Below are 21,849 nucleotides of genomic sequence, written 5' to 3'. Positions count from 1 at the left end.
AGGGAAAGGCGTGATTTGTCACTGTCTTCCATACGAATTTAATGTATAACGAAGGTACCAACAAAATAATGGTAAGATGTATACAGCCAGCTGTCAAATAGAAACTTAGAAAGAGCCATGCTTTATTCACAAGTCATTTTAAATAGAAATTACAAGTGTTTAGTTAGACATTTGAACAGATCAAACGTAGTAGACCCAAACAGACTATGCAGAAACACGGAGACGAGAATGTATAAAAACGACAGTCTTTATTGTTGTAAGCGCTTTCACACCTTCGGTGCTTCATCAGACAACATTATACACATAAAAAATGCAATAAATACATTCCTATAGGTTCAAATGAACCAATAAAAACTCTCGTATTGTTAAGACTTTATACAAATTTAAAGTAATACAGCTAAAATGGCACATAAAAGCATAGAAAAAATAAAAAATAAAAATCTAATAAATACTCAATTCATTGTAGAAAACACCATGATCTCACTTTTTAATTAGTTTACATGCCTTTAGTGCTGGTTTAATAGAAACAGTATCATTAAGACCGGAGCCTAAATGTGCTCCAAGTCTAAAAATCCATTTCATTTCTGCTGTATCAATAAAAGCATAAATATCTCCCAACCTAATATTTCCATGTATAACCTGTACTACTTGAAATGAAAATAAATGTGTTTCAACTTCTGATATGGTATGTTTAGCTAAAGCACTATGTAACAATTCTTTTCTGGTACAATAGGTGTGGTCTCTTATACGTTCACGAAGACTTCTATTCGTTTTCCCTACATAGAATTTTGAACATATATTACATTGAGCCAAATAAACCAGATTTCTGGTGTTGCAATCAGCCTGTACTTTAAAATGCCAAATCCGTTTGGTATTAGGGTGTACAAACTGCCCATTCTCATTGATAAACTGACAAAAATTACACTTATTACACTTCTTGGTCCCTCTTAGCATAGAATATTCAACTTGCTGGGCACTAGGGTAGCACAAAAGTTGTTTAAGTGTGCTCTTATTTTGGGTCTACATGAATGCCTTTGTATGGTGCTCATTACTCATGATCTATACACCTACTTTAATGTAGAGTTTCCACTTGTGCCTAAGAGACCACACCTATTGTACCAGAAAATAATTGTTACATAGTGCTTTAGCTAAACATACCATATCAGAAGGTGAAACACATTTATTTTCATTTCAAGTACTAGAGGTTATACATGGAAATATTAGGTTGGGAGATATTTATGCTTTTACTGATACAGCAGAAATGAAATGGATTTTTAGACTTGGAGCACATTTAAGCTCCGGTCTTAATGATACTCATCATCTTCTTTCGGCTGTTCCCGTGAGGGGTCGCCACAGCGGATCATCTGTTTCCATTTCTTCCTGTCCTCTGCATCTTGCTCTGTCACACCAACCGCCTGCATGTCCTCTTTCACCACATCCATAAACCTTATCTTAGGCCTTCCTCTTTTCCTCTTACCTGGCAGCTCCATCCTTAGCATCCTTTTCCCAATATACCCAGCATCCCTCCTCAGCACATGTCCAAACCAACGCAATCTCGCCTCTCTTGCTTTGTCTCCAAACTGTCCAAACTGAGCTGACCCTCTGATATACTGATTCCTAATCCTGTCCATCCTAGTCACACCCAGTGCAAATCTTAACATCTTTAATTCTGCCACATCCATCTCAGACCCCTGCCTTTTTGTCAATGCCACCATCTCCAACCCATATAACATAGCTGGTCTCACTACCCTCTTGTAGACCTTCCCTTTCACTCTTATTGGTACCCGTCTGCCACAAATCACTCCTGACACTCTTCTCCACCCATTCCACCCTGCCTGTACTCTCTTCTTCACCTCTCTTCCACACTCACCATTACTCTGAACTGTTGATCCCAAGTACTTAAACTCGTCCACCTTTACCAACTCTACTCCCTGCATCCTCACTATTCCTCTACCCTCCCTCTCATTTACACACATATATTCTGTCTTAGCCCTGCTGACCTTCATTCCTCTCCTCTCTAGAGCATATCTCCACCTCTCCAGGGTCTCCTCAACCTGGTTCCTACTCTCACTACAGATCACAATGTCATCTGCAAACATCATAAGAATCCATGGGGCCTCCTGTCTGATCTCATCTGTCAACCTGTCCATCACCACTGCAAATAAGAAAGGGCTCAGAGCTGATCCTTGATGTATTCCCACCTCCACCTTAAACGTATCTGTCACTCCAACCGCAGTCCTCATCAATGTCACACTACCCTTGTATATATCCTGTACCACTCTTACATACTTCTCTGCCACTCCCAACTTCCTCATACAATACTACAACTCCTCTCTAGGCACCCTGTCATATGCTTTCTCTAAGTCCACAAAGACACAATGCAACTCCTTCTGACCTTCTCTGTATTTCTCCAACAACACTCTCAGAGCAAACATTGCATCTGTAGTGCTCCTTCCTGGCATGAAACCATACTGCTGATCACTAATCATCACCTCCCTTCTTAACCTAGCTTCCACTACTCTTTCCCATAACTTCAAGCTGTGACTGATCAATTTTATCCCTCTGCAGTTACTGCAGCTCTGCACATCACCCTTATTCTTAAAGATAGGTACCAAAACACTTTTTCTCCACTCCTCAGGCATCCTCTGACTTTCCAAAATTTCATTAAACAATCTGGTTAAAAATTCCACTGCCATTTCTCCTAAGCACCTCCATGCTTCCACTGGTATGTCATCTGGGCCAACAGCCTTTCCATTCTTCATCCTTTTCATAGCTGTCCTTACTTCCTCCTTGCTAATCTGTTTCACTTCCTCATTCACTATCCCCACATCATCTAACCTTCTCTCTCTCTCTCATTCTCTTCATTCATCAGACCCTCAAAGTACTCTTTCCATCTACTCAACACACTCTCCTCGTTTGTGAGTATGTTTCCCTCACTATCCTTTATCACCCTTACCTGCTGCACATCTTTCCCAGCTCTGTCCCTCTGTTTAGCCAATTAGTACAGGTCCTTTTCTCCCTCTATGGTATCCAATCTCTCATACAGCTCTCCATATGCCTTATCCTTAGCCTTCGCCATCTCTCTCTTTGCCATGCGCCTCATCTCCTTATACTCATGTCTACTTTCTTCATCTCTTTGACAATCCCACTTCTTCTTCGCCAGCCTCTTCCTCTGCATACTCTCCTGTACTTCCTCATTCCACCACCAGGTCTCCTTATCCTCCTTCCTCTGTCCAGATGTCACACCAAGCACCTTTCTAGCAGTCTCCCTTACTAGCTCTGCTGTAGTTACCCAGCTATTCGGTAACTCTTCACTGCCTCCCAGTGCCTGTCTTAACTCTTCCCTGAACTCCACCTCACAATCACCCTTTTTTAACTTCCACCATTTAATCCTTGACACTGCTTTCACACTCCTCCTCTTCTTGATCACCAACGTCATCCTACAGACCACTATTCTATGCTGCTTAACTACACTTTCCCGTCACCACTTTACAGTCTCCAATCTCCATCAGACTGGCCCTCCTACATAGGATATAATCCACCTGTGTGCATCTTCCTCCACTCTTGTACGTCACCCTATGCTCCTCCCTCTTCTTAAAATACGTATTCGCCACAGCCATGTCCATCCTTTTCGCAAAATCCACAATCATCTGACCTTCTGCATTCCTCTCCTTAACACCATACCTACCCATCACTTTCTCATCCCCTCTGTTTACTACACCAACATGCCCATTGAAGTCCGCTCCAATCACTAGTCTCTCACCCTTGGGTACACTCACCACCACTTCATCCAACTCACTCCAAAATTTTTCTTTCTCATCCATTGCACACCCAACTTGTGCAGCATATGCACTAACAACATTCATCATTACACCATCAATTTCAAGTTTCATAAACATCACTCTATCAGACACTCTCTTCACCTCCAAAACACTCTTGGCATACTGTTCCTTTAAGATAACCCCTACCCCATTTCTCCTGCCATCCACACCATGACAGAACAATTTGAACCCGCCTCCTATACACCTGGCCTTATTTCCCTTCCATCTGGTCTCTTGCATGCACAATATATCAACCTTCCTTCTCTCCATCACATCAGCTAGCTCTCTCCCTATACCAGTCATACTGCCAACATTCAAAGTTCCTACCCTCACTACTACAGTCCTAACCTTCCTCCTCTCTTTCTGCCTTCAGACATGACTTCCCCCTCCTCTTCTCCTTCAGCCAACAGTAGCCCAATTTCCGCCAGCACCCTGTTGGCTAACAGTATTGGTGGTGGGCGTTGTTAACTCAGGCCTTGACCGATCCAGTATGGAAATATGAAATGTTCTCCACATAATTTGGCAGAGGTTTTAATGATACTGTTTCTATTAAACCAGCACTAAAGGCATGTAAACTAATTAAAAAGTGAGATCATGGTATTTTCTACAATGAGTTGAGTATTTATTAGATTTTTATTTTTTATTTTTTTCTGTGCTTTTATGTGCCATTTTAGGTGTATTACTTTAAATTTGTATAAAGTCTTAACAAGATGAGAGTTTTTATTGGTTCGTTTGAACCTATAGGAATGTATTTATTGCATTTGTTTATGTGTATAATGTTGTCTGATGAAGCGCCGAAGGGTGTGAAAGTGCTTACAACAATAAAGACTGTCGTTTTTTTATACATTCGTGTCTCCATGTTTCTGCATAGTCTGTTTGGGTCTACTACGTTTGTTTTTTTGTAACTGTGCAGTTCATCACTGAATTCCTTGTTTTTGGACTATTTAAACAGATCAGTTGATACATAATTTTATATGACTACTAGTAAAATACAGCGGAATATTGTAGAAGAAAAGACATGCAGGAGAACAATAATTATTTAGTGGCCTTGAAAATTTGGTCACATTAGTTGGCATATAATTACATTTGCATTTGTGCAATTCCAAGTAGCGGGTAAATAAGTCTTTAGTTTTGATAAAAAATTAATTTGCATTTAGATTCAGAATAAATGTGTGAAGGTAGTATGTTCCATATTTTGGCCACTGACAGAGTAAAGGGAATCTCTATAATGACTGCTATAATTGTTTATGTGAATGTGTTTCTGACTGAGCGATTTAAGTGATTTTACAGGTATGTACCGTTGCACTAGGTTAACGACTGATGGCCATTTGTTTGGTTTACATAAAACACTGTGCCTCACTTTGATCTGACACAGTGTTAAGGTGTGTTATAGTTCTAACCAGACTATTTTCTTTAAAGCTAAGTAGTGCTGCATTTTTTCTTGGAAATTTACAGGAAGTTTTCCTGTGTTCTTTGTTTGCTTGTTCTTTTGATGGGCCTTTTGGATGTTAGTACTGATGGGTCGTACAACAAACTTAGAAGCAGAAATGTACAAGCAGTTGATATTAGTGCTTATTGTGTTAGCTGGGGTTTTGCACCAAACAGCATCTCAAGTTTCTGGTTGGTTTTCTTTGCTATGTAGTTACAATGCTGGCAAGACTTTATACTCTGATCAGTAATGAACCGAAGTACTTTTGTCTGTGGAACCAGTTTACATTTTCTGTCATTTGGTGAAGTAATGTTAAAGTCAGTTTTGTGGTTCAGAGCTGTTTCAGGCATAAACAAAATTAGTTATTTTTCTGCATTTAGAGGTAATTGGGATTCAGTTAACTGTGGTTTTTTTTTTTTTTTTGCGAGACCTTTTTTGTATTTTGGAGAAAATGAGATTCAGCTGACCAGTTTTCTACAATGTTAAACTTTTGTGTGTTACAGCTTTGATTTTCTGTAGATGCAGCACAATTGATTGCCAAGTCCTCTATATGAACGTAACTTTAACTGTTAATGTATACACAGCCTGACCACTATATGTTAAACAGTAACAGTCCGAGGATGGGCACTTATTTCACTCCAATTGTAATAGGTTGATACAAAGAGTACGTATCTTGTTATCATAAACACATTGTAATCACTGAGTGAGATGACTTCTATACAAATTTACAGTACTGTTACTTTGTCCCATTTAGCTAACCTAGAAAGAAGTATTTGATGTGAGATGGTGCTGAAGACCTTGAATAAATCTAGGAAGAGGGAAGCCATCATTAACCCTCGGTTTCATTGTTAATTTGTTGTGTTTAAGAAGGTAAGTAATGCAATTTTTGTACTGTGTCCAAGGGAAATCCATGCTGAAAAGGGGAAGTTAAGTTATACTTCAAAAAATGGCCAAAGGCTAATTTGTTTGTGTACATTTTCTAGAACTTTAGTCAGGGGAGTTAAAATGGCCATTAGCCTATAGTTAGGTTGAATAAAGTGCCACCTTTATGCAGAGATTTGAACAAAATGCACAGAACTGATAGGCACAGCCCGTCACATACTCTACTGTGCTGTTAATAATTTGCTCTTTGCTATTTAAAAATGACTCCTTTATTTTTTTTCAGAAGATGGAAAATTAGAAGTTATGTACTCACCATAACGTTCCATCTGAGTAGGTGACTTCATTTGGATGCAACCTGTGGGTATCGGATCCGACCTCGGATCCGAGCCGGCATTTCAAAAGCTTAGGCTCCGAGCTCCTAGCTCCTCCCTCTTACCCATAACCCCTTGCCAAGCCCTGACTGACCTCAGATTGAGTTTGCCTCAAAAATACTGACTACAGTACACGAAAAACAGCATAAATACTCGCTCTATAAAGGCCAGGGGAAGGAGGGGGGGATGGTTGCATCCAAATGAAGTCACCTACTCAGATGGAACGTTATGGTGAGTACATAATTTCTAAATCTGAAGTAGGCAGACTTCATTTGTCTGCAACCTGTGGGACAGAGTCCCCAGCTACCTGAATCTTGGGCGGCCGTCATGGAAGGATGTTTTGGAGCACCGCTGAGCCAAAGGATGCTCTTCCTCTGGAAACAACATCCACCTTGCAATGAGAAATAAAGGTATGAGGCGAGGCCCAAGTAGCTGCCGTGCAGATATCATCCAATGAAACACGTGACTTAAAAGCGGCTGACGTGGAGACTGCCCGAGTAGAATGAGCCGTAACCCTCTGAGGAGCAGGTCTACCTGAAGTGTCATAAGCCTGCAGAATACAATTAGCAATCCACCTAGATAGTGTGACTTTAGACACTGCTTTACCCAAAGCAAATTTAGCAAAGGAGACGAACAGCTGATCTGATTTCCTGTGACCAGCTGTTCTGTGAACATAAAAACGTAATTGTCTATGAACATCCAAGGAATGCAATTTGTATTCTCCTTTGTTTGAGTACTTGGGAAAAAACACAGGTAAATTGATTGATTGGTTAATATTAGATTCAGAAGAGACCTTCGGAAGAAAAGATGGATTGGTCCTGAGGCACACCCTATCAGGAAAGAAAGAAAGGTAAGGCGGCTTGACGCATAGAGCCTGAAGCTCAGACACTCTTCTGGCAGAAGTGATAGCTACCAAGAAGGCAGTCTTCCAGGAAAGGTACTTTAAATCTGTAGAAGCTGCAGGCTCGAAGGGAGGAGCAGTAAGGGCTTGCAGAACTAAAGACAAGTCCCAAGGTGGTACAACCTCCTTGACTGGAGGCCTCAACAAAAAAATTCCTTTGAGAAAGGTTTTGCATAATTTCGCCGTCATGAGGGGAGCTGTCTCATGACCAATGTGGTAATGCGAGATGGCTGCCAATTGTACCTTAATCGTGGAAGAACTTGCCCCTTGGTGAAAGAGGTCTGTTAAAAAATCCAGCACCACTGACATAGGTGCTGAGAAAGGATCCAAAGTTCTCTGTACCGCCCAAATAGAGAATCTCTTCCATTTACTCCGATAAACCTGCCTGGTGGAAGGTTTATGAGCTGCCACTAAGATGGCTTTGACCGGTGATGAGATACCGGGAGTCCTAATCAAGGATGGAACTGGAGCAGCCAAGCTGTCAATTTCAGGGTGCGCAGATTGGGAACCGCAATACCCAGAGGGTGGGAGATGAGATCCGGAATCGGATCCAGAATCCAGGGTGGATTGATTTTGTGAGACCATACAAAGGGGAACCAGGGTTGACGAGGCCAGAACGGGCAATGAGAATCATTCTGCTCCCCAAACTGTTGGCTTTCTGCAGAAGCCTCTGCATCAGAGGTAGTGGAGGGTAGGCATAAAGGAGACCGGGAGGCCAAGCATGCACCAGCACATCTCTCGGGAATTCCCCTGGTGGGGGAAGGAGAGCGAAGAAATTGTCGCATTTGGCGTTTGAGGGAGAGGCAAAAAGATCGCAACAGGGTTGCCCCCAAACGGCAAAAATCTTCTTCGCTACCTGAGGATTGAGAGACCACTCGTGAGGTGACAGAATGGTGCGACTGAGTTTGTCCGCAAGGATGTTGGATTTTCCCGGAATGTGCGTTGCTACCAGAAAGCGTTTGGTGGAAATTGCCCATTCCCAGACTCTCATGGCCTCTCGACAAAGGGGATAGGACCTGGTTCCTCCCTGTTTGTTGATGTACCAGACTACCAACATGTTTGTCTGAATTGCAATAGTCCCTGAAGGAAGAACGTGGTGAAGTGCTTGCAACGCTAGGAGCACCGCCCTCATTTCCAGGACATTTATATGCAACAATGTCTCTGTGGGGTTCCACGTGCCTTGGACAATCTTTCCCGCAGAATGCCCCCCCCCCACCCGAGGCAGGAAGCGTCCGTGGTCACTGTGGCTCGGGGAAAAGCAGCACAAAAAGGTCTCCCTGACAGGGGCTCTGGAGACAGAAGCCACCAAAGAAGGGAATCCTTGCACGCTTTGCTGACCGCTATCGGAGAGTTGAGAGAGGAACTGAGAGGGGACCATTGAACTTGAAGGGTCCATTGAAGAACCCGCATGCGTAGGCGCGCATGAATAAGAAGCGGAATAGCTGCCGCCATCGAACCTAGGGCCCTCAGGACCGAAGCTGCAGTCGGAAATGGTTGCAGGACCGCTGCTACATGACACTTCAGGTTGGCAATTCTGTCTGTAGTAAGGAAGGCTCGCATTGACCTGGTGTTTAGCCTTCCTCCTATGAAATCTATAACTTGTGTGGGATGCAGCAAAGATTTCTCCCAGTTGACAGTGATGCCCAACCTTGGGGCTAGTCGAAGAAAGTAGCCCCTGGCTGAGCACAGAAGATGCCTTGATGATGCTGTCAGGAGCCAGTCGTCCAGGTACGGAAAGACCTGCAATCCCTGGAGTCTCAGGTGGGCCGCTACAACAGCTAAGACCTTGGTGAACACCCTGGGGGCTGAGGTGAGACCAAAGGGAAGGGCCCTGAACTGATAATGATTGGCTCCCAGCCGGAAGCGAAGAAACCTCCTGGACCGTTTGTCCATGCGAATGTGGTAGTATGCGTCCTTGAGGTCTATGGAGCACATCCAGTCATTCTCCTCAAGAGGGGAGAATAGATTGAAGGGTGACCATCCGAACTTTTGCTTGGTTACTGACAGGTTCAGCAGGGAAAGATCTAAGATCGGTCTTAAGTCCCCGCTTTCTTTGGCACTAAAAAGAACCTGGAGTAAAACCCTGACCCGGGTTTGCTCTGGGGACGACTGGATAGCTCTTTTCTAGCAGCTGTCCAATTTCGATAGCTGCCTCCCTTTGGTCGGGTGGAACATCTGGGAGGCTGCGAGATCTGGGAACCTTGTATAGGGGAATTGAATAACCTCTGGATATCACACGAATCACCCAACGGTCTGTTGTGATGGACTCCCAAGAAGTCAGGTGCCTCGAAAAACGCCCCCCCGACTGCCTCCAGAGACGGACAGCCAGGCAACTCTTCAGGGCTGCTGCGTGGGTCTATCAGAGAAAGGTTCTCTGGACCCAAAGTTGCTAGGAGCCCCCCTGCCTCTAGGACGGCGACCTCCCCATCCTCCTCTGCCACGGAAGGACTGGTTATCCGGAGCAGGTTGGGACTGCTGCGATTTCCGGAACCACATCTTCTTCTGTCCCTTTTGGTTCTTTGAGAAGGACCTCTGGGGAGCTGAGAAGCGGACTCCGACGGCAGACAGCGTCTTCCCGTGCCTTTCGCTCTCGACTAATGTTTCGCGAAGAGTCTTGCCAAACAAGGCAGAACCATCAAGGGGCATTCGAAGGTCGCCTTTGAAGGGGTCGGCAAAAACACAGTGGCGGGGCCAGGCCTGTCGCCCCCTGACTAGGCCTGCTCCGCTATTCTAGCGGCTCCCTCAGTAGCGTGAGAAAGCCGCCGATAGATGTATTGGAAACTGATCTGAGAGTGGCCATTCGGGTGGAGTATACTTGTTTATCCTCACCGACATGGACTCTGGGGAGATGCAGCGTATTCTTTAATCAGATCCCGCTGCATCCTGATGACGTAGGCCATGTAGTTCAGCCTCAAAGAGAAGGTTGCTGAACTGAAAACTCGCTTCCTAATGCGATCCATCGAAGGGACTCCTTGCCCGGAGGATGCATAGCCGGACTCTCCTGGGCCAACTCCCTCTTAGTGGCTGCAGCCATCATCATGGCATCTACTGGGGGGCCTTTGCTCCAGTGAGTGCGGTCTGCCGGAGGGGAAAGGATGCGGTCAGGACGCTTAGGTACAGGCTCAACGGTGTCTGGATCCTTCCACGCCTGATGGATATAAGGTCCACCAGAGGGTCGGCAGGAGGGGACACCCAAGAGGTAGATGGGCCGCCTCGAATGCACCCAAGAACACAGACTCGCCTGAGGAGGCCTTGGGGCAGACCACCCCTGATCCTCAACATTTCCATAATGTCTCCAAATGAGACGCCTTCAGGGTGACCTTGGGGAGCCCTCCCTTCATCCAAGTCTGTGTCTTCGTAACGGACTCGGGAGTCCATGTGCCTCCTTTGCACTTACGCCCGAGGTACTTCTTCGGGGCTGTCCAAGGAGTACTCTTCCGCAGCTGGATGTTCCAAGGGAACTACTTGGGACATCGAGGCGGGCTGTCCCTGGGACCGGCTGGTGGGGGCCTGGCCCAACTGCAAGGGAGTGCGGGATGGAGCCGTGGCAGGGACCGGGGTCCGTAGTCCTCAACAGTGCCCTTTCCACTACGTCAAGGCCGAGGGAGAGCCAGCTTCTCTAAACCCCGAGCCGACCCCACTGGATCCGACGACGGATCGGAGCCGGAGCCGAAACCGCCGGATCCGAGACCGTGTGCTCCGACCTGGACGGAGCCAAGACACACCAGCTCCCTCGGATCCGAGGCTCGGTCCTCGGCTCGAGAGGTCGGGTCCGGCACCAAGCACCCAAGGGATGGGACGGACCCGAGGTGCGCCGACCTATCGGATCCGCCCCACCCCAGATCCAACTCTGCCCGGCGCCGACAGCCCAACCCGTGGTATATGTCGGAGAAGGAGCCAAAGGGGCGGGGGTCAAAGCCCCTCCCGGATGGGGGCTAGGAGCACTCCCATTTGCATTTGGGCCTGGATGAATTTCCTCATCATCCGTCCATATCTGCTTCACTCATAGAAAAGTGGATCTGGTGGAGGCCACCAAGCGACCTAGAGAGCCTCGGGACCTCGCTGAAGGGCTAGCCTCCTCCTCCTCGGGCCCAGGAGAGAACCGAGGGGAGTGGAGCCAAGGAGGAGGAAAGCTAGAAGGCACAGGGAGGCCAGCTAGACGGAGGAGCCGAACTGGAGGTTTCGGCTCTCCATTTGTGGTGCCTCTCCCTGTGCCTGTCCTTCTTCTCTCTCTCCCTAAAAGACTCTCTCTCCTCCGGCATCTTAGAGGGAGGTTGAGTCCCAGCCAGAGGAGGAGAGCCCACAGCAACAGCTTGCTGAGTAGAAGGGGCAGAAGCCGAAGCGGTATCTGGGGGGAGAAGTCCCGCCAGCACCAGCTTCGACCTCCGCTCCCTCAAAGCTCGGGGGTTGAACCCTGCACAAATGGTACAACCAGATGACAGGTGTTCAACCCCAAGATGACGATTGAGTGTGGCCATCCGCTGGGGACAGCTTATGGCCACACTGCACATTTAGAGAATACAGCCTTATGGGCTTGGACATGATAAGCCCTAATAGGCCTAAAACAACACACACACACAAACTACGCAAAACCCGTGAAAAGTTAAAAATAAAGAGAGAGGAAAGCCTACACACTCAACACTAAATAATTAAGAGAAAAAAGTTGAGATTTTTTAAACTTTTTCTGTCAGAAATAACTTATCTGCACCAAAAAACGCCAGGAGCTCAAGAATCCGTCGCAACTTGAAAGCGGCAAACGAAATCTGAGGTCAGTCAGGGCTTGGCAAGGGGTTATGGGTAAGAGGGAGGAGCTAGGAGCTCGGAGCCTAAGCTTTTGAAATGCCGGCTCGGATCCGAGGTCGGATCCGATACCCACAGGTTGCAGACAAATGAAGTCTGCCTACTTCAGATCAAACTTTTGGAATTAAATTGGCTGCAAAAAAGCAGCACAACACAATGCAAACTATTATATTTTATGTCCTTTTGGTAAAAAAATACAATAAATATATACATAATTATTCAATGGAAAATGTAATTATTGTGCTCTTACCTTAAACATGCTGATATTGTGCCTCTGTTCCACATTTCTTATTGGAATTGCAGCTTTTAAAACTGCTTCTTCAAAAGAAAAGCTACAGCCCAAGTAGAAAGTGACCATCTCCTGGAGTTGTTCAGTATAGTCCATCAGGCTGCTCAGAGTGCCAGTAACTTCTCCATACTCATACTTGTTATACAGGGGACAGTCAGTCCTGTGGAAACAAGACAGAAATCAAAAAATGTTTTGTGAGATGCATTAAGCAAGCAATAATGACTGACAGGTGGGTGTTATAGGAAAATAACAGACCACCCAGTTTCCCCAGACAAGGAAGGTGAATTTACTTGTAACACTGATCTTATTGGACATTACTGCTCTTACAAAATGACTACTTGTTAAATTGTACTATATTTATTATTGGTATATATATATATATATATATATATATATATATATATATATATATATATTTATATTTTTGGTGTAAAATAGTTCCTTCACCTCATGTTTCAATTTTGCTGTAGGATATGTAATTGTTGTTAGGGGAAATATTTTACATGCAAAATGCAAGTCATGCAAAATATTTAATAATGCCTAGACACACACACACACACACACACACACACACACACACACACACACACACACACACACACACACCATACCTATGCTTCACTGACATTTCTTAGATCATTTGTCATTTTGCATTTCATTTACATGCATTACATTCTGTTGAGCAAGCCAGCAGTTCCCTTTCAGGGGACTGTTCCTTTTTTCCCCACTGTAGTAGAACCACAGAATTGGTATATATAATTTAGGGGGATGTGAGAGTGTAGAAGGGCTTTCCCTCATGCAAAAAATATTTTTTGTACATTTTTTTCATGTTTTTTTTTTTAATTACACTTCAGAACTGGGTTTTCAGAAAAATGTACCTTAATTTATGTTAACAAGACTGCAGGTAGGTCAATTCACTTCATGCAGACAAAGTCACTTACATAAGTACACGCAAAGATAGATGCAGAGGCAGACAGACACAGTTTCTCACACATATACATAAAGTTGAATGCATGTACATACATGTGCACATACAGACACATATTCACCAATACATACACAGAAAGACACACACACACACACACACACACACACACACACACACACACACACACACACACACACACACACACACAACATGCTGAGCAATTTCAGCCACTCTCTTCGATGTGTACACATCAGATGTCTTACTATGATCAAATTAATGAAAAAATATCTCAGATGTCCTACTGTGATCAAATGAATGAATACAGAAATAATCAGACATACATGGTGTACAGCATAACACCACTCACTGCATGTGAGGGCACGTGTGTGCAGAAACACAAACATACATACTTCATTTTATCTGTGGGTATTTATTATTTCTCCTCTATCTCTAAATGTGGCTTCTTAAGGGGTATGCTTACTGTGGGAAAAGGAATGGAAGGTCTTGTAACTGCTGCTCATGCAGTCACTTTATTTTTTTATATTGTCCCACTAAGTAACACTGGCCACAATCCTGCTATCTACAAGATCATGATGGATAAAAACAGTCAACAGAAGCACCATGATGACGGTACAACTCATGCTCAGATCACGAGCATCACAAAAGCCATCAAGATCCTTAAACAGGTAATGATTACCAGCAAGACGACCCTTAGGTTGAATGACGTACCAAACTCCCAAACAAGAGAAGGAATAGGTCATCTGAGTGGAAGGGCCCTTGGCAGCTTCAGTTACCTCTGACACACTCACAAGGAGGTACCATGAGATCAGAGGATCAATATCAGGACCAAGGGCCTGAGGTGGAGCCAGCTGTTGCCCCTACTGTGGGGACATCTATGGCTCAGACTGACAGAGTTTCCTGAGAGAAACTAAGGGCCTGAAGTTATATTCTTTCTTTTTAGCAATAAAGGGAAGATCAAAGCAGGGGAGTCACTTGAATACTACAGCTAAGAATAATGAAACAAGACTCCAGTTCTACTCTGTTGGTTTTCAGAACTGGGGCCATGATTAAGAGGGTCAGTGAGGGGTCATTCATATTGTGCCAGTAGGGGTGAAATTCTTGGACTGGCGGAAGTCAGAGGTACAAAGACTATCATATACCATAGTAGCAGTTCCGACCATAAACAATGCCGACTAGCAATGTGGCAGTGTTATTCGTGTGACCCACTGGGGAGGTTCGAGGAAGCCAAAGTCTTTGGTATCTGGGAGAGTAAGGTTGCAAAGCTGAAGCTTAAAAGAATTGATGGAAGAGCACCACTAGGAGTGGAGCTTGCAGCTTAATTTGACTCAACACAGGAAACCTCACCGGGCCTGGACACAAAAAGGATTGACAGATTAATAGCTCCTTCTCAATTATGTGTATGGTGCTGCATGGCCATTTTTAGTTGGTGGAGTGATTTGTCTGGTTAATTCCGATAATGAACAAGACTCCACCAGGCTAACTAGTTATCCGGCCCTTGGCCACTGGTTACATTCTTGAAGCCTGGAAAAAAACCAGTGTAAAGCCATTACACAAAGGTGGCCCAAACACAGACCCTGGTAACTAAATACTCATCAGTCTCACTAGCCTCATATGTAACGCTATGGACTGTATTACCTCAGATCTCATTAGTTTGGACACTGAAAATCTCTTAGCCGTGGATGCTCAGCAATTTAGCTTTGTCAAAGTAAAGTCCTGGCTCTTTAAATTCATTAATTTCTTTCAAAAAGTCTCCAAAGCTGGGGATAGCGGTCACATAATGCATGCAATATATATGAACCTGGCCAAAGCCTTTGATACTATTCCTCATGCAGGCATTATTGATAAACTTGTAAATCTAAATTTAAATCCTTATGTTGTACAGTGGATAGCTAAATGACCTTCTCATAGAACCCAAGAGGTTAGAGTCACAAGTCCCACTTCTGAAAGCAAAAAAGGTATCAGTGGTGTAACACTGGGCTCAGTGTGTTGGTCCCTATTCTATCTGGCATCTGTTTCTCAGACCTTCATGCCAAACACTTCCAGCCTACGGTTATTTAAGTCTGCAGTTGGAAGTATTATTTTAATTCTTTTACTAACTCACAATTGCTCCAAACAGAGTTACACCATGTTAACAACTGGTGCAAAAACAATGGTATCAAATTAAACGTGAAAAAAGACAGCATATTCAGTTCTGGTAAACAAAACATTTCCCCATACCATATAGGCTACACACCCCTCCAAACAGACACTGTTGTAACGGATTTAGCCACTGTTGTTGATAATTTCTTATCTTTTGACCATTGTGTTGGAAAATCTTCTAGCTGCTTTACCTAATTTCCCAGGCCATCTCTCCTTTAGACCCAAAGAATTCTTAATTCCTCTTTACTCGTATCTCATCAGACCCATTACTGTATATATTGCCCCATTTAGCATGTACTTGTCCAAACATATCACCCCATATAAGGGAACCCAAAGGTTCCTAACTAAAAAGATCACTGGCCTCAAAAATTTTAGTTATCAGGACAGACTTGCCTCCCCCCTCTCTTCTTTTACTCAATCTCTTGCAGACACCTCCATGGAGCTCTGTATCTAGCCTTATGAGCCATGAAGGATTTGACTCTCTTTGAGATAAATTCCTTCACAGAACAAGTGTTTCCTCAGATACCCAGTTAAGGGAATTAAATCTTCATCTACAGATAAATAAGACACACTGGTGTGACAGAGTCATATACCAATATATTTCCCACCTCTAGGAATACAACTCCATTACATTGAAACAGAGAGGCATTCTTGCCACCCTCAGCGTAAACTTAGATAATTATAAGGGTGGCCTCAAATGCTACCCAAAGGCTGTTTGTATTGTCCTCTTTGAGACTGGAAGGAACGTTTGAATACAGGTGACTGGCTAGGCATATAATGATCTGTAGACTGACTGTCTAGTACTAAATTAACTATGAACCTAAAACTCTACAATGAAGCATAGGATTGCAAGGAATGATGGAAACACATGCAGAGATGCTCCTGTTCCACCGAATATCTTCCCCCCTCGCTGCTTACAGCAGACTACAGGGAGGACTGCATTGCTCTGAGTACAAACACGCTGCTGTCTGGATTGCCCCACTTCAAGAAGACCTGCACCAGACACAACCTCTGAATGCACAGTTCAATAACACATCTACAGGAGTAGCACAGCAAGATTAACAGCTCATTCACCTCTGCCAGGATATGAACCACTAAAAGACTGATGCTTTTGTCTGTGGCCCACTACCACATGAGTATCACCTCCCTGCATAGAGGGCATCACATTACAAACACATGCCTCTACTTATTTACATAACACATAATAAATTAGGTTTCTGACTGAAAGAAACATGACTACACAAATACATTCCTCTTCAAAGACTTCAAGGCCTAAAAAAAATACTGCCCAAAGCACTAACTGATGAGATGTCCTCTCTCCACTGTGGACCATAATCCCTGACCAATCTGAAAGTCAAGATGATCTCCCACCAAATCAGTGAAGCACCCATCATAGGAACTGCAACTGGGCTCAGCTTCAAGAAAAAGAAGACCTCAAAGAAGCTGATGGGGACTGTCCATCACTCACTCCAGGGCCCGATTTGAAATATTCTGAAGAAAGCTGGATACGCCAGCAACAATCTCACATCAGCCCTTCAACATTCTTTGACTTCTGAGACAAACTGTCCCCAATTTTAAAACTTTTCCATTCTGTCACAATTTTTCCAGGATCTACTATTTCTGCTGAAATTACTGCATCACTGCATGGCTCTTGGCTGCTTTCTCATGGCAAGATTTGGAACATGTCTACAATGTTCCTTGTAAATTAACAAATTCTGCTGCAGAACACTTGTCCAGTTGTTTATTTGTGCTTTCACAAAATTAATGCAGCCTTTCCCTTCCAGTTTCTCTGTGTGCTCTTATCTTCTGACTCATGAAACAGCTCTTCTTGAGAAGCCCCATGCTCAGCTAGCTTTTTTTTTCATTTCAAGCTCTGATATTAGCAGTTTTATCAGTTCATCTGAATATCTATCTTAAGATTTTTCCAACCTTTTGCTACTTGACTTTATGTCCCTTCAATATTTCACTTATTTTAAACAACTCTTGAGTGCATTTGATTTACTTCTTCCGCTTAATTGCTGAATGCCATCTGCTGGACCAAAGCTGAAATTTGAACTGCTTTTTGCCTATCAGCTGTAAGATTCTTTCCTGAGATAGCTCTTTCTTCTCTTTTTCTGGTTCTGGTTGCTTTTCTCTTACTTTCTCTAGATTTTTTTTTTTGCTGGCAAACACGTAGTGTAATTACTTGTCATTAACTGATTTTTCCTGAAATGAATAGCCTTAACTGGCTTGTTTTCACAGCTACTACACGCTGAGAGAGTTCTTATCAATCTGCTGATCAATGTGTAGCCATCTTGGAAGTCTCCTAGAAACCATCTGCATCTTTACGTAGGCAAACTGCGCAATGAATATCAGGAAAGTCATCAAGCTCAGGTATGCAAAAGCTATGACCTCTTGGTCTTCTCCCAGGATTGGAAGATCCATTACTGAAGATTATCCAGCTGTCTGCCTACAGGATCAGTGAAAACCCTGAATCTGTGGTCACCTCAAGGACTGAAGCCACAGCCTGCCCACTGAAGAGATCACATTTAGGACTCCCGTGTTGGGGCAACCAAGAGCCAGTCATCTCGGTAGAGAAGGCATGAAGATCCTTTCGTTGCAAGGCTTCTCTGTCAATGTGGTCAACACCATGGTGAACACTGTGGGTTCTAAAGAAAGCTTAAATGGAAACAGTTTGCACTGGAAGTGATGCTCACCCAGTGCAAATCAGAGGAATCTTTTGCATGGACCCCAATACTGGTGTGCCAAAAGCATTCATTGTATCAAGTGACACCTTCCAGGTACTCAGTGGCAGCAGGAGTTTATTTGTTTCCTTACCTTGAATGGGAGTCACATGAGAAAGTACGATACTTTTCTCACCCACATTTATGGACATAAAACATTCCAAAGGAAAATGTCCTTTAACATTATTGAAGAATGTACTAAGCTCAGGAAAAAAGTATCAAAAGCATTTGCTGTGTTCTTTGCTCAGCAGCTAAGGTTAACAAGCAAATCTCTCCAATGTACTGTGTGCAGAATAGCTGAAAGCATCTTCAGTTTTGTTAGCAAACTTAATTTTAGTGAAGTTCCTGTTCCAGGGTAAATAAATGGCCAAGGGAGACTCCACACAATAAAATATCTGGAACTGAGGGATTATGCCTTCAGTTCCTCTTATCTGTGACAGCTGTTATTGCTGAATATTTAGGACATAGTCACACATGTCCATTTTTTTCCTGGTATTTCCTTGACAAGCGGATAAGCAGATGCTATTTTACTTTCTAGACAAAGACTCATTTCTTCACTGGAGTCTTAAAGACTCCTTTCTCTCTTCGTCATTAGTCAGAATTTTAGAAAACGATGTAATGATGCAAGTAAAAATATGCATCAAGATGTGTGGCCTGCTCATCATCCTTAGGCAAGGTCTCAGAAAAGAGCACGATACTACTGAGATGAGCTGCTTTTCACCATCACCATCTTTTTTGTACTGGATCATGGTGACCTGACACAGGTGGCACTTGTAGCCTAGGAAAACCTTCTGACTCTGTAATTCATGCTGAGTTACTGTTAGAGCTGCCATTATAAGGCTAAAGCCCCCCCCCCCAACCAGCACTTGAGTCTTTTGCAAGCTACTTGCAGAAAATATTGTTTTTAGTATTACCTGGCATTTGTTAACCTTACTATTTATACACAAAAATGTACAGCAGTTCCTCTGGGCACAGACAAAAATAAACACTGTAACACTGGGACCTTCACATATGACCAAACTAATGTATGCTAATGACATGAATATTTGGACTGCTGACGATTCTGCCTCAAAAGTAGTACAAAAGTGAAATGTAGTTTGGCAGACCAAAGTAAGGATCATCTAATGGGAGAGCTACACTAAGGAGAAAACTCGGTGTCCTTAGCTGTTTATGGGATATGGCTTTTAAAAGCCAGTGTTTGCGCTTGCGCGGGTTTGCCCGCCGCACAGTGCCGCTAAGCTGGGGTAAACTATTACCAGTGCCAGAAAGTCTGTTCTTCAATTTTTCCCTTAGAGCTTGCTAGTTCTCTTTTCTCTTGCACTTTAATTAGCTTATTTACCTAGCACTTCATCAGGATTTTTGTAGCACACATAAGTCCTACCAGCACTATACACATTCAACAATTTGTATACACATTCAACACGTATGTAGCATTGTGTTAAAGTGGAGCTTTTCTCCCCGGGCCTCTGCTGAAAATGGACCTGTGTCCAGTCGAACTTTCCCGGTCATCAAATGTAAAATAAAATAAAATAAATAAAATAAAAACAGCTCCAGTACTTAGTAATGATGACCATCCCTCCTGGCATGTCTAAAGGTCAGTTCCCTGTGCTTTCACCTATTAATCTGGTGAAGTTGGGCATTCTGAGGGAGTGTAGCAACTGCCTCATGTACACAGACAACCCTTTACTCTTACCTCCCAACACTCAGACTTGTGAGAGATGCACTTATATCTCCAAACTGGAAGCCATGCACTCTCCAGCCAAGACCGGAATAGCTGGTCAAGAGGAGAAGGTCAACACCTGCACCAGACCACATGGAACACAAAGCCCTCCAGAACACCCACCATCACAGCCCTCACATAAAAACACAAACCACACACCCACCTTCCCGGAGGCTCTCAATAGAAATCTGCCCAAACAGCAGAGACCTCCAAGGCAGAAATGCACTTGACCACCACAACACAGCACAAACCACAATACACATAGCTCACCTACACAGTGTGCCCCTCAACCTAAGTGCCTAAACCAAAACAGCTTGCCCAATACAATAATCATAGGTGACTCAATAGTGAGGCACACTGATGTCCCACTCACTAGGTTGAATAAGGAGAAGGTAACAGTCAGCTGTCTATCAGATGTCAGAATCTGAAACATAACACATGCACTCAGGTCACTCCACAGCAATTACAAGTAAGACTCTGTCATTGTCCATGTGGGTGTGAATGACCTGAGACACACCTCCCTGGACTACATGAAAAGAGACATGGTGGAGCTCTCGGATTATGTGGTCTAGGCAGGTATGACCCTAGCCCTGAGCAGCATTCTACCATCACCCAGAATTATACCACAGTACAAACAGAAAATGATTGACTTCAACAATTGGCTAAGTTTCTGGTGTCATTCTAACGGAATCCAGTATCTATCTACTTGGGATGACATGATTGACAGACATCGATGCTTTACCAGAGATGGCCTGCATCTGTCACTCCCGAGTTTCTGGGTACTGGCTAAGGTTCTTGCCAACCCATAGTGCCTTTTTTACGGGGTGTTCCAAAGACCAAATTACCACCGTAACAGTTATAAATAAATGCAATCTGAGGGTCATGCTGCCCAATGCTAGAAGTCTAAATCTCAAGATGCACTCGCTCGAAGCTCTCCTCAAAATGGACAACATCGACATTTGTGCTGTAAAGGAGACCTGGTTTAAACCAGCAGAAAGCACCCCTGTGCTACCAGGCTATAACTCATTCCACACCTTTCAGCCCCAGAACATGGACCAAAGCTCCAAAGGTGGTGGTGTCTCCATATTAATAAAAGATATGCACACCTCAAGACTAGTAGCCTAGCATAACGCATCTGAGATACTCCAGGTACAACTAACATTCGATAAGACGGCGATTCAGGATAGCCTGCTATGTGTCCCAACCATGTCCCAAGACTCTCACTCCACATTCCTAAACACCCTGGAAACTATTAAGAGCCAACCCAACACTCTTATACTAGGTGACTTCAACTATCCCTCCTTCAACTGGGAAAACTACTCATGTACCAATGCACTGGCCCAATGCTTCCTGGAATTCATCAATGCCAAAGCCCTGGGCCAGCTCATTCTTACCCCTCACTAGAGGAAGCAACATCCTTGACTTGGTTATTACTAACATGGGCAACCGTTGCTCTACACCAATAGTCAATTCCTCCCTGGTTAGATCTGACCACAAACTAATCACCATGGAAATCCACATCTCACCCACACCCCCCACAAAGGTATCCACCATGAAAAACATCTCCAAAGCTGACTTTGGACTCCTAAAAACAGAGGTGGCTAACTTCATGGCACCCATGCCAATGGAAAATAGATGCATGACTGCCAAATCATACACAAATGCACTGTATGAATATGTACAAAATGCATGGAACTAGCCATACACACCAGAACTAAGATACTCTCCACCAAAAAAAGGAAGTCAATCTGATGGTCCCCTGCCATTAATAAACTCTACAACAGAAGGAAGAAACAGTTGCAGAAAAAGGTGAAGTCCGAAGACT

The 21,849-nt window shown here is 43.9% G+C and overlaps 1 protein-coding gene across 1 annotated transcript in view; it reads right to left on the bottom strand.

The window, feature by feature from the left end:
- The window catches only part of DGLUCY (D-glutamate cyclase), a 1,244,793-nt gene that overhangs the window by 726,352 nt on the left and 496,592 nt on the right, over positions 1-21,849 (bottom strand). The window contains exon 4 of the mRNA XM_044074708.1: positions 12,455-12,653. Within this exon, the coding sequence (XP_043930643.1) occupies positions 12,455-12,653 (199 nt within the window). The remainder of the gene's footprint in view (positions 1-12,454; positions 12,654-21,849) is intronic.

This window comes from Protopterus annectens, chromosome 6.part0 (genome assembly GCF_019279795.1).
Source record: "Protopterus annectens isolate FY-2018-M chromosome 6.part0, PAN1.0, whole genome shotgun sequence".
NCBI classification, from domain to species: Eukaryota; Metazoa; Chordata; order Ceratodontiformes; family Protopteridae; genus Protopterus; species Protopterus annectens.
The sequence above is the reverse complement of the archived record's forward strand: the minus strand, read 5'-3'. Positions and strand labels throughout refer to the sequence as shown.